A 17,079-nucleotide genomic window follows, 5' to 3' on the forward strand; every position below is an offset into this window, starting at 1 on the left:
GATAGACTTGCTAGATAGAGTATTTTTGGCTGCAGATTTTTCCATTTCAGCACTTTGAATATATCATGTTATTCCCTTGTGGCATGCAATGTTTTTGCTCAAAAACCTGCAGATAGCCTTATGTGCTTTTCCTCATATGTAACTCTCTTCTTTTCTCTTGCTGCTTTTAATTTTTATCACTAATTTTTGTCATTTTAATTACTTGTGTCTTGGTATGGACCTCCCTGGGTTGATTTTTTGGGGGGATCTCTGTGCTCCCTGGATCTTGATATCTGTTTTCTTCCCCAGATTGGAGAAGTTTTCAGCTATTATTTCTTCAAATAAAATATCAACCTGCTTTTCACGTTCTTCTTTCTCTGGGATCCATATAATGCAAATGTTATTATGTTTGATGGAATCACTTAGTTTTGTAAGACAAACCTCCATTTGCATAATTTTTCCTCCCATTTGCTTAGCTTCGTTACTTTCCATTTCTCTATCTCCTAGGTCATTAATTCATTCCTCTTCTTCAACCCACCTGCTATTTATTCCGACAAGTATATTATATTCTGTTCTGTTTGTTTTTATTTTTTTTCTTTTTATTTTTTTTTCCTTCTCTCTTTCTTTCCCTTTTTTTCCCCCCGGTATCAGGTCTCTTCTGATTTGTTTAGTGTATATTTTTCTGAGGTCGTTGTTACCCTGTTAGCATTTTGTTCTCTTATTCATCTCTTCTCCTCTGGACAAAATGACAAGACAGAAAAATTCACCTCAAAAAAAAGAAGAGGCAGTACTGACTGTCAGGGACCTAATCAATATGGGCATTAGTAAGATGTCAGAACTAGAGTTCAGAATGACGATTATAAAGATATTAGCTGGGCTTGAACAAAGCATGGAAGATATTTAAAAAAACCCTTTCTGGAGAAATAAAAGAACTAAAATCTAACCAAGTCAAAATCAAAAAGGCTATTAATGAGGTGCAATAAAAAATGGAGGCTCTAACTGCTAGGATAAATGAGGCAGAAGAGAGAAGGAGTGATAAAGACCAAATGATGGAAAATAAAAGAGCTGAGAAAAAGAGAGATAAACAACTACTGGATCAGGAGGGCAGAATTTGGGAGATAAGTGATACCATAAGACGAAACCATATTAGAATAATTGGGAAGCCAGAAGAAGAAGAGAGAGAGAGGGGCAGAAGGTACATTGGAGCAAATTATATCAGAGAACTTCCCTAATTTGGGGAAGGAAACAGGCATCAAAATCCAGGAGGCACAGAGAACCCTCCTCAAAATCAATAAAAATAGGTCAACACCACGACATCTAACAGTAAAACTTACGAGTCTCAGAGACAAAGAGAAAATCCTGAAAGCAGCTCGGGAGAAGAGATCTCTAACCTACAATGGTAGAAACATTAGACTGGCAAGAGACTTATCCACAGAGACCTGGCAGGCCAGAAAGGACTGGCATGATATACTCAGAGCACTAAATGAGAAAAATATGCAGCCAAGAATACTATATCCAGCTAGGTTGTCATTGAAAATAGAAGGAGTGAGAAAAAGCTTCCAGGACAAACAAAAACTGAAGGAATTTGTAAACACAAAACCAGCCCTACAAGAAATATTGAAAGGGGTCCTCTAAGCAAAGAGAGAGCCTAAAAGTAACAGAGACCAGAAAGGAACACAGACAATATACAGTAGCAGTCACCTTACAGGCAGTACAATGGCACTAAATTCATATCTTTCAATAGTTACCCTGGGCAGCACCTGGGTGGCTCAGTCGTTAAGCATCTGCCTTCGGCTCAGGTCATGATGCCAGGGTCCTGGGATCAAGCCCCACATCGGGCTCCCCACTCGGCAGGAAGCCTGTTTCTCACTTTCCCACTCCCCCTGCTTGTGTTCCCTCTCTCGCTGTCTCTCTCTGTCAAATAAATAAATAAACTCTTTAAAAAAAAAATAGTTACCCTAAATGTAAATGGGCAAAATGCCCCAATCAAAAGACACAGGGTATCAGATTGGATGAAAAACAAGACCCATCGATGTGCTGTCTGCAAGAGACTCATTTTAGACCCAAAGGCACCCCCAGATTGAAAGTGAGGGGGTGGAAAACCATTTACCATGCTAATGGACACCAAAAGAAAGCTGGGGTGGCAATCTTTATAACAGACAAATTAGATTTTAAACCAAAAACTATAATAAGAGATGAAGAAGGACACTATATCCTACATAAAGTTTCTATCCAACAAGAAGATCTAACAATTGTAAATATCTATACCCCTAACATGGGAGCAGCCAGTTATATAAGCCAATTAATAACAAAAGCAAAGAAACACATCAACAACAATATAATAATAGTGGGGGACTTTAATACCCCCCTTAATGAAATGGACAGATCATCTATGCAAAAGATCAACAAAGAAATAAAGACTTTAAATGACACACTAGAACAAATGGACTTCACAGATATATTCAGAACATTCCATCCCAAAGTAACAGAATACACATTCTTCTCTAGTGCCCATGGAACATTCTCCAGAATAGATCAGATCCTAGGTCACAAATCAGGTCTCAACTGGTACCAAAAGACTAGGATCATTCCCTGCATATTTTTGGACAACAATGCTTTGAAACTAGAACTCAATCACAAGAGGAAAGTTGGAAATAATTCAAATACATGAAGGCTAAAAAGCATCCTACTAAAGAATGAATGGGTCAACCAGGAAATTAAAGAAGAATTTAAAAAAAAACTCATAGAAACAAATGAAAATGAAAACACAACTGTTCAAAATCTTTGGGATGCAGCAAAGGCAGTCCTAAGAGGAAAGTATATAGCAATACAAGCCTTTCTCAAGAAACAAGAAAGGTCTCAAATACACAACCTAACCCTACACCTAAAGGAGCTGGGGAAAGAACAGCAAATAAAGCCTAAACCCAGCAAGAGAAGAGAAATTATAACGATCAGAGCAGAAATCAATGAAATAGAAACCAAAAGAACAGTAGAACAGATCAACGAAACTAGGAGCTGGTTCTTTGAAAGAATTAATAAGATTGATAACCCCTGGCCAGACTTACTAAAAAGAAAAGAGAAAGAACCCAAATAAATAAAATCATGAATGAAAGAGGAGAGATCACAACCAACACCAAAGAAATACAATTATAAGAACATATTATGAGCAACTATATGCCAGCAAATTAGATAATCTGGAAGAAATTGATGCATTCTTAAAGATGTCTAAACTACCAAAACTGAACCAGGAAGAAATAGAAAACCTGAACAGACCTATAACCATGAAGGAAATTGAAGCAGTCATCAAAAATCTCCCAATAAACAAAACCCCAGGGCCAGATGGCTTCCCAGGGGAATTCTACCAAACATTTAAAGAAGAATTAATACCTATTCTTCTGAAACTCTTCCAAAAAATAGAAATGGAAGGAAAACTTCCAAACTCGGTTTATGAGGCCATCATTACCTTGATCCCAAAACCAGACAAAGACCCCATCAAAAAGGAGAATTATAGACCAATATTCTTGATGAACATGGATGCAAAAATTCTCACCAAAATACTAGCCAATATGATCCAACAATACATTAAAATGATTATTCACCACGACCAGGAGGGATTTATCCCTGGGCTGCAAGTTTGGTTCAACATCCACAAATCAATCAATGTGATGCAATACATTAATAAAAGAAAAAATAAGAACCATATGATCCTCTCAATAGATGCAGAAAAAGCATTTGACAAAGTATAGCATACTTTCTTGATCAAAACCCTTCAGAGTACACAGTTAGAGGGTACATACCTCAATGTCATAAAAGCCATCTATGAAAAACCTACAGCGAATATCATTCTTAATGGGGAAATACTGAGAGCTTTCCCCCTAAGGTCAGGAACACGGCAGGGATGTCCACTATCACCACGGCTATTCAACATAGTATTAGAAGTCCTAGCCACAGCAATCAGACAACAAAAAGAAATAAAAGGTATCCAAATCAGCAAAGAAGAAGTCAAACTCTCACTCTTTGCAGATGATATGATACTTTATGTGGAAAACCCAAGAGACTCCACCCCAAAACTACTAGAACTCAGACAGGAATTCAGTAAAGTGGCAGGATATAAAATCAATGCACAGAAATCAGTGGCATTCCTATACACCAACAACAAGACAGAAGAAAGAGAAATTAAGGGGTCGATCCCATTTACAATTGCACCTGAAACCATAAGATACCTAGGAATAAATCTAACCAAACAGGCAAAGAATCTGTACTCAGAAAACTAGAAAATGCTCATGAAAGAAATTGAAGAAGACACAAAGAAATGGAAAAATGTTCCATGCTCATGGATTGGAAGAACAAATATTATGAAGATGTCAATGCTACTAGAGCAATCTACACATTTAATGCAATCCCTATCAAAATACCATCCACTTTTTTCAAAGAAATGGAACAAATAATCCTAAAATTTGTATGGAACCAGAAAAGACCCCGAATAGCCAGAGGAATGTTGAAAAAGAAAAGCAAAGCTGGTGGCATCACAATTCCAGACACAAGCTCTATTACAAAGCTGTAATCATCGAGACAGAATGGTACTGGAACAAAAACAGACACATAGATCAATGGAACAGAATAGAGAGCACAGAAATGGACCCTCTACTCTATAGTCAACTAATCTTTGACAAAGCAGGAAAGAGTGTCCAATGGAAAAAAGACAGTCTTTTCAACAAATGGAGTTGGGAAAATTGGACAGCCACATGCAGAAGAATGAAACTGGACCATTTCTTTACACCACACACAAAAATAGACTCAAAATGGTTGAAAGACCTAAATGTGAGACAGGAGTCCATCAAAATCCTAAAGGATAACACAGGCAGCAACCTCTTTGACCTCAGCCACAGCAACTTCTTTCTAGAAACATCTCCAAAGGCAAGGGAAGCAAGGGCAAAAATGAACTATTGGGACCTCATCAAGATAAAAACTTTTGCACAGCAAAAGAAAAAGTCAACAAAACCAAAAGACAACTGACAGAATGGGAGAAGATATTTTCAAATGACATATCAGATAAAGGGCTAGTATCCAAAATCTATAAAGAACTTCTTTTTTTTTTTAATTTTTTTATTGTTCTGTTAATCCCCATACATTACATCATTAGTTTTAGATATAGTGTTCCATGATTCATTGTTTGTGCATAACACCCAGTGCTCCATGCAGAACGTGCCCTCCTCAATACCCATCACCAGGCTAACCCATCTTCCCACCCCCCTCCCCTCTAGAACCCTCAGTTTGTTTTTCAGAGTCCATTGTCTCTCATGGTTCTTCTCCCCCTCCGATTTCCCCCCCTTCATTCTTCCCCTCCTGCTACATTCTTCTTCTTCTTTTTTTCTTTTATAAAGAACTTCTTAAACTCAACACCCAAAGAACAAATGATCCAATCAAGAAATGGGCAGAAGACATGAACAGATATTTTTTTCAAAGAAGACATCCAAATGGCCAACAGACACATGAAAAAGTGCTCAACATCGCTCGGCCTCAGGGAAACCGAAACCAAAACCTCAATGAGATACCACCTCACACCAGTCAGAATGGCTAAAATGAACAAGTCAGGAAACAACAGATGTTGGCAGGGATGCAGAGAAAGGGGAACCCTCCTACATTGTTGGTGGGAATGCAAGCTGGTGCAGCCACACTGGAAAACAATATGGAGGTTCCTCAAAAACTTGAAATTAGAGCTGCCCTATGACCCAGTAATTGCACTACTGGGTATTTACCCCAAAGATACAAATGTAGGGATCCGAAGGGATACATGCACCCTGGTGTTTATAGCAGCAATGTCCACAATAGCCAAACTATGGAAAGAGCCAAGATGTCCACTGATAGATGAATGGATAAAAAAGTTGTGATTATATATATATATATATATATATATATATATATATATATATATGCAATGGAATATTATGCAGCCATCAAAAGGAATGAAATCTTGCCATTTGCAATGACGTGGATGGAACTGGAGGGTATTATGCTGAGCAAAATAAGTCAATCAGAGAAAGACATGTATCATATGACCTCACTGATATGAGGAATTATCAATCTCAGGAAACAAACTGAGGGTTGCTGGAGTGGTGGGGGGCGTGGGAGGGATGGGGTGGCTGGGTGATAGGCATTGGGAAGTGTATGTGCTATGGTGGGTGCTGTGAATTGTATAAGTCTGTTGAATCACAGACCTGTACCTCTGAAATAAATAATACATTATATGTTAAAAAAAAAAAAAAGAAGAAGAAGAAGAAAATAGCAGGAAGGGAAAAATGAAGGGGTGGAAATTGGAGGGGGAGATGAACCATGAGAGACTATGGACTCTGAGAAACAAACTGAGGGTTCTAGAGGGGAGGGAGTGAGGGGATGGCTTAGCCTGGTGATGGGTATTAAAGAGGGCACATACTGAATGGAACACTGGTGTTATACGCAAACAATGAATCATGGAACACTACATCAAAAACTAATGATGTAATATATGGTGATTAACATAACATAATTAAATAAATAAATAAATTTCATTTATTGTGTTCTTTATCTCTGATTGGTTCTTTTTTGTTTTTTTTGTTAAGGGTCTTGCTGATGTCCTCTATTCTTTTCTCAAGTCTAGTGATTATCTTTATTATCATTGCTTTAAATTTTCTATCAAGCATATTACTTATATCTATTTGGCTTAGGTCTCTTTGTCCTATTATTTCATTTGTGAAATATTTGTCTTATTATTTCATTTGTGAAATATTTCTCTGTCTCCTCATTTTGTCTAATTCTCTGTGTCTGTTTCTGTGTGGTAGGAAATGCCAGCTATGTGTTCTGATCTTGAAGGTAATGGTCTTATGAAGAAGAGGTGTTATAGCCCCCTGCAGTGCATTGTCCTCTATTCCCTAGGACCTGGCACTTCGGGGAGTAATTCCTGTGTGTATTGCGTGTGCCCTTTTGGGTTCTGGTTGTTTTTCCCTTCAGGGTGGTTGTCTGCAGTAACTCTTCACCTGTTGTAGGCAGTGCTTGGTCCCTAGTAGGTGTGGGGTGCATTTAACAATGTATAGGCTAGTCTACTTGCTAAATGCAACCTGGAACCCCCACTTCCAAGATGGGTTGGCCTAAGTGAATCTGCACAGTATGTGTGGTTGGGGCACACATTTTTGCAAGGTGCATCTCAGGCTTCTGTAGTGTCCACTGCTGCTGTCACAACCATTGCTGTGGCCACTGTAGCCATCAGGACTGAAACCCCACAAAAGGCATGGGTCAAGAGAGGGTGCTGGTAAGGTCTGTACTGGTCTTCTGTGGGGGAGGTGACCCATGGTCCTGGGACTGAAGCAAGGGTGACTGGAAAGGGTGGATCAGCTGAAGGGTGGGGGCGTCAGGGCTTGGTGTGAGCATGTTAGGTAGTGAATATGGGCACAGTGCTCATTCCTGGAAGTTGTTGTTTACCCTGATGGATGGGGGGGAATTGGTCCCTGCAAGCTACTTTGTTCCTGAAGGAGTCTCCCTGATATCCTTATCTCTCTTGGAAATGTTCTGTAATGAGTAAATCACTCTCCCCAGGCATTTATCTAACTGCTGGTTCTATGCTATATCTATGTTATAACTATGTTGGTTCTATGCTATATCTATGCTATATCTGTTCAGGCTGTTTGGCATGCTGCCTCTTTATGGGCAGGGACTCAGCTTCCTAAGGTTCTCAGAGCTCTCCCAGAGCCAAGCCCTCTGGTTTTTAGAATTCCAGGCTTTAAGTCCCACTGGTTGTAAGAACTCATGCAATTCAGACCCTCTCACTTTCAAAACCAGATGTTATGGGGGTTTGTCTTCCTTGTGATGTGTCTCTGGTGTGATCATGTTTCTTGCTCTTCATCATGCTCCTGGCTCCTTCGGGTCCACAGAGGGCCACAGTCCATTTAGGTCTCAAATCACATCTCCACCTTTCCTACTTTCTTTGATGTGACCTCTTCACTACCTTTGGTTGTGGAGTTCAGTCTGCCCATTTTTGGGTCATTTTCTGGGTTATTAACATTGATGTGAGTGTTATCTAATTGTATACATGGGATAAGATAAATGTAGGGTCCTCCTACTCTGCCATCTTCCCCTATCTCCCCCACTTCTGATAGTTTTAAAGAACATGACCACTGGTATTGCTCTTTTCCACTGCAAAGTCTAGCAATATGTAAATATTGTATCTATACATTGATTTGGGAAATACTGTGTTATTTTACTGTGTTTCAGAGTAAAAACTTATTTAATGCTTTTTGTTTTAAATTTCAGTAGTATGTTTCATCCTAAAATATCAGTTAACTGAAAACTACCTGATTACAATTTTCTCACTTTTAGTTACCTTTTCTTAGATAGTTCTTTTTAAGTGTATTTACAAATATCTTATTTCTTGACCACCAGGGCAACACATTTTCCATTCTCTTAAATAAAATTATAATATGAATGGAACGGAATTACCATGAACAGAATATACTCAATGCCTGGGATGCCTGGGTGCCTCAGTCAGTTGGACATCTGACACTTGCTCTTGGCTCAGGTCTTGATCTCAGGGTCACGAGTTCAAGCCCAGCATTGGGCTCCATGCTGGACATGGAGCCTACTTAAAAAATAAAAAGATAAATAAAAGAATATTCTCAATTGCTATATTGTCCATTTTAGAATGGAGGGATATATATATATATATATATATGCTTGTTTTTGTATGTGATGTTGTTTTCTTCCTGAGAGATAAGCCATAGACAGTAATGTAAAGAAATGGGGGGAAAAGGTTATGTTTCATTTGAAGCACCAGTAAATATATACCATTTTGTTAGTATCCATGGTGTACTCAATGATTAAATAAAAAAATGATTTCTATTAGCTTATTATTATACCCAAATATGACCTTCTTAGTTTCTATGCCATTAAAGATTGATCCACACCAAATGATAACCACAATCCATATCATCAAGATAGGACTAGAAATGGCATATAGCTTTCAGATGTTCTCATAACTTTAGCTTCCTTCCTTAGGATTGCCTTTAGGATATTACCTTGTGGCCAACGTATAGGATTTTTGCATGGAGGAGGTATCAGCTCACTGCTTTTGATTTAATATCCTTTTAATCAGTTGCCAAAGAACAAAACTAAAGAAAACAAATAAACAAGTTTTTAAACCTGGGTGGTCTTCTACTATTGATTCATGGAATCTACATACTAGGATAGCACTTGCTAAAATATTGTGCTTTTTTACAGAAAAATTGTGATAATCTAATAATTGTATAGAAAGTCTCCATAAACCCCACACCCGGTTTCCATTATTATTAATATCTTATATTAGTATGACACATTTGTTACAATTAACTAACCAATACTGTCACATTATTATTAACTAAAATCCATTCTTTATTCAGATTTCCTCAGTTTTTACCTAAGGTCTTTTTTCTGCTCCACATCATCATGTCTTCTTAGGATTTTCTTGCTTGTGACAGTTTCTCAGACTTTCCTTTTCTTTTTAGATTCATTTATTTATTTTACAGAGAGAGAGCAAGTGAGAGGAGGGGCAGAGGGAGAGAAAGAATCCTGGAGCAGACTCCCTGCTGGGCATGGAGTCTGATGTGAAGCTTGGTCCCAGGACCCTGAGATCCTGACATGAGCTGAAACCAACAGTGGGCCACTCAACTGACTGAGCCACCCAGGGGCCCCTTTTGTTATGATATTAATAGTTTGAAGATTACAAACCAGGTACTTTTTAAATGTTCCTCTATTTGGATTTGTCTGATGGTTTTTCTCATTATTAGATTGGGGAAGTTATAGGTTTTGTGGGAGAAAAGGACAGAACTAAAGTACCAGAATCATCACATCATACCAAGTGTACATACTATCAAAATGAGCACTTCTGATGTTAAATTTAATTACCTGGCTGAGGTAGTATTTGTTAGGTTTCTCTACTGTAAATTTACTCCCCCCACCACACCAACAGTTCTATATTGTATCACTTTTCAGAAAGAAGTTTATGTGCAGCCCACACTTAAAGAACAGTAGTCACCTCCACCTCCTTGAGGGCAGATTATGTACATAAATCATATGGAATTTTTCTGCATAATACATTTGTCTTTGCTCTATTTATTCAATCACTTATTCATATCAATATGGACTTATGAATATTTATTTTTTACTTTGGTTTATAATCAAACAGTATTTTATTTTGTTGGTAAAATTGTTCTGGCTTTGGTCAATGAGAGCTTTTTTAGTTGGCTCCTGTGTCCCTTTGACATGACATAGCCCCCATCATTATTTTTTGAGAACTTTCTTACTTTATGGCAACAAAATGTTCCAGGTTCATCTTGTAGAATATTACATTTCTACCTGAGGTTTTCTTTTTAATTAGGGACCTACTGTTCCTCACTTCTCCACCTTGATTTCAGTTTTTCATCTTCAAATATAAAAGTTTTATACTGATATGCCTATAACACTGCAAGTAATTTTTACTTACAAAGTCATAGGAAAGACATCAATGAGATTACTATTAAGAAGATCACTTACAAAAGTGATAAAGAAGACATACAAATTTAAAAAATAAACTATAAAGTACTAAGTGACTGAACATTTAGGCAATGTGTAACAGGTTGATATTAATATGATGTTCTTGAAGTCACATATTAAATAGTACCACACATTTTGTCTTTTATTTCTATTTCCAAATGCAGAAGGGAAATACTTGCCTTTCAAATACCAGAAATAACAATTGTTATCAGTCATTTAGTACTTTAGTTTATAGTTTATCTTTTAAATTTTTATTATATGTTGGCTAATTGAAAGTAAAAAAAGAAATAACAATTATAGAGATGCTTAATCATAATATTTAAAGGAACATGGACCTAACATATTGCTAGATCCCTAGATGGAAAGGAGTCCCAAATTTTTCAAATGTTAAACATATTTTAATTAATTTTAAGTTAAATATATATGCAATACTACACCATTAGAAATGAAACATGAGGACCATGGTACCTCATTATAAGGAATGAGGCTGTAACTAGCAAAGATTTAAAATCAACCAATAGATGTCCCATATCTAAAATGGCTTGGAATCATTGCATTAATATTAAATTATTTGTTAAAATACTCTAAATTTGGTAAAGCAATTAAACAATTTCTATAATTTTATACAGTACATTTTAAACCATAAGCAGAAGGATTTAACCTGAAACTTTCTATAAACTACAAATTGTTGTTTGTTCCTTATTTCCTGTGAAATAATAATTTCTATGGAATGATGCAGTGTAAAAAATTTTGCTAAGTGAATGACATCAGATTGAGAATGACAAATACCATGTGATTTCATTCATAGGTGGAATCTAAAAACAAATGAATAAACAAACAAAAATCAATATATGTCATATGAGAAGCATGATCATAACACACTGTTAAAATATTTGTTCTGGTTTTTGGAATGCTGAGGTTGAAATAAAGAAAAGAAAGGACACTGAACAAGGTAGTTGTGATGAAGCAAAGATGTAGAGTTAGTAGATAACTAAGACAAAAAATGATAATGACTGGCATACTGGTATGCACATAGTTACAGTGTGGGATCATGATATGGTGCTGTTCCTAAATGAAGTACATACTTACAATTCAATTACATAGAAATGTATTTGGTTTTTTTAAATATTCAAACCAATATATTAATATAACTATTTATTTATTTCTCTCTCCAAATTTTTATTTAAATTCCAGTTAGTTAACATACAATGTAATATTAGTTTCAAGTGTAGAATTTAGTAATTCATCTCTTATGTACAACTTTAATACTTTGGATTTATTATTTGTGTTAAGAATAATTGTAGGTTATTCAGTTATGTTGCATGCTAATAATTTAGTCCATTCTCTATTAATTTTCTGCAATATTTGTAGAAAGCAGGATGACTTAGATACCCTTACTTTGCCAAGAGTGTCAAAGTCCATCTTGTAGTAGTCTGATAATTCTCCACACTGACTGCCTTGTTATTTAGTTTGTTCGTTTACCACAAGAGGGAATGCCAGGCTGTTGTCAACTTCTCAGGATTCTTTCCTCTTGCTCCCCAATCTTGTTGAAGAGAGGCATTAGAGAAGCAAGACATAGAAAGTTCCCTCTCAAACTCTTCTTAATCAAGACATAATCCAGAATGGCTAATGATATATTAATAAACCATCATATTTTAATTAATTTACTTCTCTTTTGCTTAAAATATCTTGGCACACCTATAAATCTACTTCCTCTATTTAATTTAAGAAAATATTAACTTTCTACTGTAACCATAGAATATTTAACAGAACATTTCTTTAAAACATGAAAACTATCAGGAATAAAATAAAAGAGAAATATATATATTTTAAAAATATTACTTGGTGACACTTTATATTTGACATTTTATCCAACATTTTTTAGCAACTAATTTATTGTGAATATATTCTCATGCTGGCAAATAAATTCAGGAATCTTCAAAAAATTTTATCAGGAGGTCACAATGGATAATTTAAATTTCTCTACAACAGAGTCAAATGCATTAATATTAATCTCTAAATTCAGCAGTTTTTGAAATTGTTATTCACGGTGAAGAGAGTTCATTTGAAAATGTGCTGAATCTAAAAGCATGGATTGCATATCATTTTGAAAGTAAAATTAGTTCTATTAAATACAACCTGCTATCCCAGCAGTTATATAGCATATTCTTGGGTAATCACAAAATATTTAGGAAAATTAATATATACACTATTTCTTAAAATATCTGTATTACATACAATCCAATATTATACTTAAAGTCATTTCACAAAGTCTTTTGCATGTTTACATAGCAACAGGAAAACTGAGTTCCTACAAAGGCATCATTTGGCACAGTTGATTGCCATTTGTCATGATGTTATGTTGCTTTTTCTACTGATATTTTGTTTTGAATTTATGGAAAAAAGGAAGTGTCAGGCAGATACATTGGGAAAAAAAAGAAACCTTATATCTAGAAACAAATTTACCAGTCCTTCTCCTCTGTACTTATGTAGAGACACAGTACACCAAATAAAGAAAGATTATTTCCAAATAAATAAGCATAGCTTCATGTTGAACTGTTATATAATTTAAAATATATCAAAAATACTTGTTTTCTTATGGCTCTTTTACACCTTAATTACATTAACAAGATCATCGGTTGTGTCTACATATATGGGGGAAATGAAATCTAATAATGAAAAAGAAAAAAAGTAAAAATCTACTAGGTTGTTATATTGGACAAGATTAGAGTACAGAACATAATTTTCTTTCACTCAAACAGTACTAGTGGACACAAAAATAAGACTAAGTCAAATATTTTATGAGCTATACTAAAGCTATACTTTACTATCACTTCTTATTTCGTTTTAATGTCCTGAAATAGCTGACATGTTCCATTTCCTACGTTCAGACATTGCTGCTATAAGCACATTTCATTACTTGCTTTATGCAAAATATCTTCATGATTGTAAACTATCCATGAAACAAATATAATTTGAAACAAATCTCAAATGTGGAAGGAAGCTGTTCTGTACTCTCACATAAAGATAATGTATTTATTGAGTGTAAATACAGCAACTATGTACTAAGGAACAGATAAGAATGTGCTGAGCAGTTAGAGCTTTTATTTTGTCAGAATTGGCCTAACTCAACAAAAGTCAGAGTTTCTATTTATGTGATTTATTACACTGGCACAGAGAATTACAAGTATATGAACATCTAAGCCACAGAGGATATTTACAAAAAGTTAGTAATTATAATAAACATCTCTTATCACTAAAACAGAAATCTTAACAGACTTGGAATGGAATCAGAAAAGTAAACTCACAACCCTAAAACATATTTCCCATTCATTATCAAAACATATGTAAAATTACTGTTTTTCTTTATAGACTTAGAGGAGGGGGTTTCTTATAAACCCTGATTGGCTGCATACAAATTCAGATAATTACAGCACTTTTATTTAAACAGTAAATGAGAGTTGTAGAGAATAAGTTAACCTAGTCTATGGTTTTCAGTTATGCGACTGAAAACTCCTACCTCACTGTAGAATCTTCTGTGTTATCATCAGCAATCATCTCCAAATCTTGTAAGTGTTTCTCACAGGCTTCTTTAAACAAATTCTCTTCTGAAACTGCTTTAGGAGTATCTTCATTTGCTCGAAGATGTTCTATCAAGTTTTGTGAGTGCCAATTCTGAAAGGCTCTTTGATGGTCAGGGGCCAGTCCTGGCACTGGTGTTAGTGTGTTGGGGTGGAAAGGATTGTTCTTTTTTTCAGTCTGTTTCTGTCCTGAGCATGGTTGTTCAACCTGCCCTGAACCGGGGTCCCTCTATGCTCATATCCTTCCTGCTGAAGGCAGTTTCCAGTGTTGGGCGACCCTTGAGAGGGATGACTAAACCACCTCCAATGTAGCCTTAGGATCTGTTTCACATGAAACTCTTCCTTGCCAGACACTGACATTGTTGCAGGAGGAAAGACAAAAGCCTTCTCTCACAGAAAGGAAATGGAGCCTTTGTTATCTCCTGTTTCTCTGCCTCTTCTGTAGAACTAACAAAAGCACAAGTGCTGAGAGCAGTCTTTCTTGCTTCCCTCCCTTCCCCCACTGCCTGTGGTGCACTCTAGCTTTCTAGCTGAAACAGAAAACTGCAGCTAACAGTGTAGGTGGGAACTCACACTGACAGGATGATGAGATCAGACCTTAAAGTAAATCAGCTTAGCACAGGAAAACAGCTACCACAGCACACTGCCACTGCTAGATTTGCAGGCTCACAGCCCTCCCACCTGGACTTGCAAATATCTAACCCAGCTTGTTCTTTAACCTAAGTACAATATCTGTAGCTTGAACCCAAGCAAGTGAGAAAAAGCAGTATTTAAACTCACTTCCTTCTATGTTCCCTCTACTCACCCCACCCCCTCCCAGATTAGCCCACTTCTGAGAATGTGCCACTTTGTCCCAGAATAATTTATACCAGGAAATTCATGATGATCTTTTTCAGGTTCTTATGGAAATTTTGATGGGGTTCATCAAGGGACAACATCTTATCAGTCCTCTCATGCAGGTTGGTAGTTATTTCTACAAAATATCTAAAAATGTGAATGGTCTTATATTAATATTTGCTTAAAAACCTGAACAGTTTCAGAAACATAAGAAAGTGTTGGTTACCCATGACTAAACACACACACACACACACACACACACACACACATACACCACTAGAGGATGTATTCATAGTATTTTAAGTCTACACCTGAAAGAAGAGAGCAGTGTTTTTTCTAAGCTGGTTAGGTTAAGAAGAGATGCCTTCTCTCAGTGACAATAGCTTGAAAACAAATAGTCTGTTCTGGCTCCATGCCTGTATAAACACCTCCTTATTATGCTCTTTACTTTCACAGGGAATGTTAAAGGTCTATTTTCTTTGTTCAGAAGTCCTTGTGAGAGGATGAAAAAGGGCCTGTTTTGAATCAACTCCATATTGCCACATAACTCAGTAATAGCTATGCACAAAGTACTTTGACATCTAACTCAGAATCACCAATTGTACAGAGGTGTTTCTATAACAGTCATATATCAGAAATGCTTTCACCAATGCCATTTTGAAGTTCAGTTTGAATTTTATCTAGCTTCCATGTAATGTATACAAGTGATAAGGGGGTAGATTATGCCAGTGTATTCTTAGAAAGAATATAGAAATTGTAAGGTTTTGGTTTTAGTTCTGACTTTATGGTTAATAAGCTGTATAATCTTTAATAAGTAACTTTACTCCTTTGCATCATAGTCTCTTCATACATAGTGTGGAGAGGCTGAAGAGATTTTTAAATTTCTACTTGCAATGAATTTTAAATGCTTGGAAACAGTGTGAATATCTTTTTCAAAGTTTTGGTAGTTATTTTACATACAGTTTTCTATAAATCTAACTATAACTTTCCCTTTCCTCTCTTGTTTTTGTAGGTATAATGGTAAATTTGTGTCAATTTGGCTGGACTATGTATGGGTTATCCAGATACCTGGTAAAACATTATTTTGGCTGTTTCTGGATGAGTTTAACATATTAATCAATAGACTGAGTAAAGTAAATTGTCCTCCTTTATCCAATCAGTTGAAGGTTGATCAAATATATAAAGCAATACTAAGTAACATAAAGGATCTCATTGATAATACTACAATAGGAGTAGGGGAATTTAACACCCCACTTACATCAAAGGACTGATCATCTAAGCAGAAAATCTAAGCAGAAAATCAACAAGGAAACAATGGCTTTGAATGACACAATGGACCAGATGGGCTTAAGAGATGTATTCAGAACATTTCATCTTAAAGCAGCAGAATACACATTCTTTTCAAGTGCACATGGGACATTCTCCAGAATAGATCATGTACTAGGTTACAAAACAGGCCTCAACAAGTACAAAAAACTGCCTTCATACCATGCATCTTTTTGGATCACAATGCTATAAAACTTGAAGTCAACCACAAGAAGAAGAAAAAAAAAAAATGGAAAGACCACAAATACATGGAGGTTAAACAACATACTACTAAACAATGAATATGTCAATCAGAAAATCAAAGAAGAAATTTAAAAACATACATGGAAACAAATGAAAATGAAAACATGACAGTCCAAAACCTTTGGGATGCAGCCAAAGTGGTCCTAAGAAGGAAATATATAGCTATATATGCCCACTTCAAGAAAAATCTCCAACAACCTAACTTTACAATGAAAAGAGTTATAAAAAAGAACAACAAATGAAGCCTAAAGCCAGCAGATGGAAAGAAATAATAAAGATTAGAGCAGAAATAAATGATATAGAAACTAAAATTAAAAAAAAAAATAGAACAGATTAATCAGACCAGGAAAATGGTTTGAAAAAATTAATAAAATTGATAAATCCCTAGCCAGATTTATCAAAAATAGAAAGGACTCAAATAAATAAAATAACAAATGAGAGAGGAGAGATCACAACCAGCACCACAAAAATACCAACAATTATAAGAGAACATTGTGAACAATTACATGCTAACAAACCAGATAACTTAGAAGAAATAGTTAAATTCCTAGAAACATATAAATGGAACCAAAAGTGA

The 17,079-nt window shown here is 35.8% G+C and overlaps 1 protein-coding gene across 1 annotated transcript in view; it reads right to left on the reverse strand.

Moving 5' to 3' along the window:
* The window catches only part of KLHL4 (kelch like family member 4), a 169,567-nt gene extending 155,049 nt beyond the window's left edge, over positions 1–14,518 (reverse strand). The window contains 2 exon segments of the mRNA XM_078063878.1: positions 14,036–14,264; positions 14,267–14,518. Coding sequence (XP_077920004.1) covers positions 14,036–14,264; positions 14,267–14,456 — 419 coding nt within the window. The 5' untranslated portion in view covers positions 14,457–14,518.
* Between the last annotated feature and the right edge of the window lie 2,561 nt (positions 14,519–17,079).

This window comes from Halichoerus grypus, chromosome X, assembly GCF_964656455.1.
Source record: "Halichoerus grypus chromosome X, mHalGry1.hap1.1, whole genome shotgun sequence".
Taxonomy (NCBI): Eukaryota; Metazoa; Chordata; class Mammalia; order Carnivora; family Phocidae; genus Halichoerus; species Halichoerus grypus.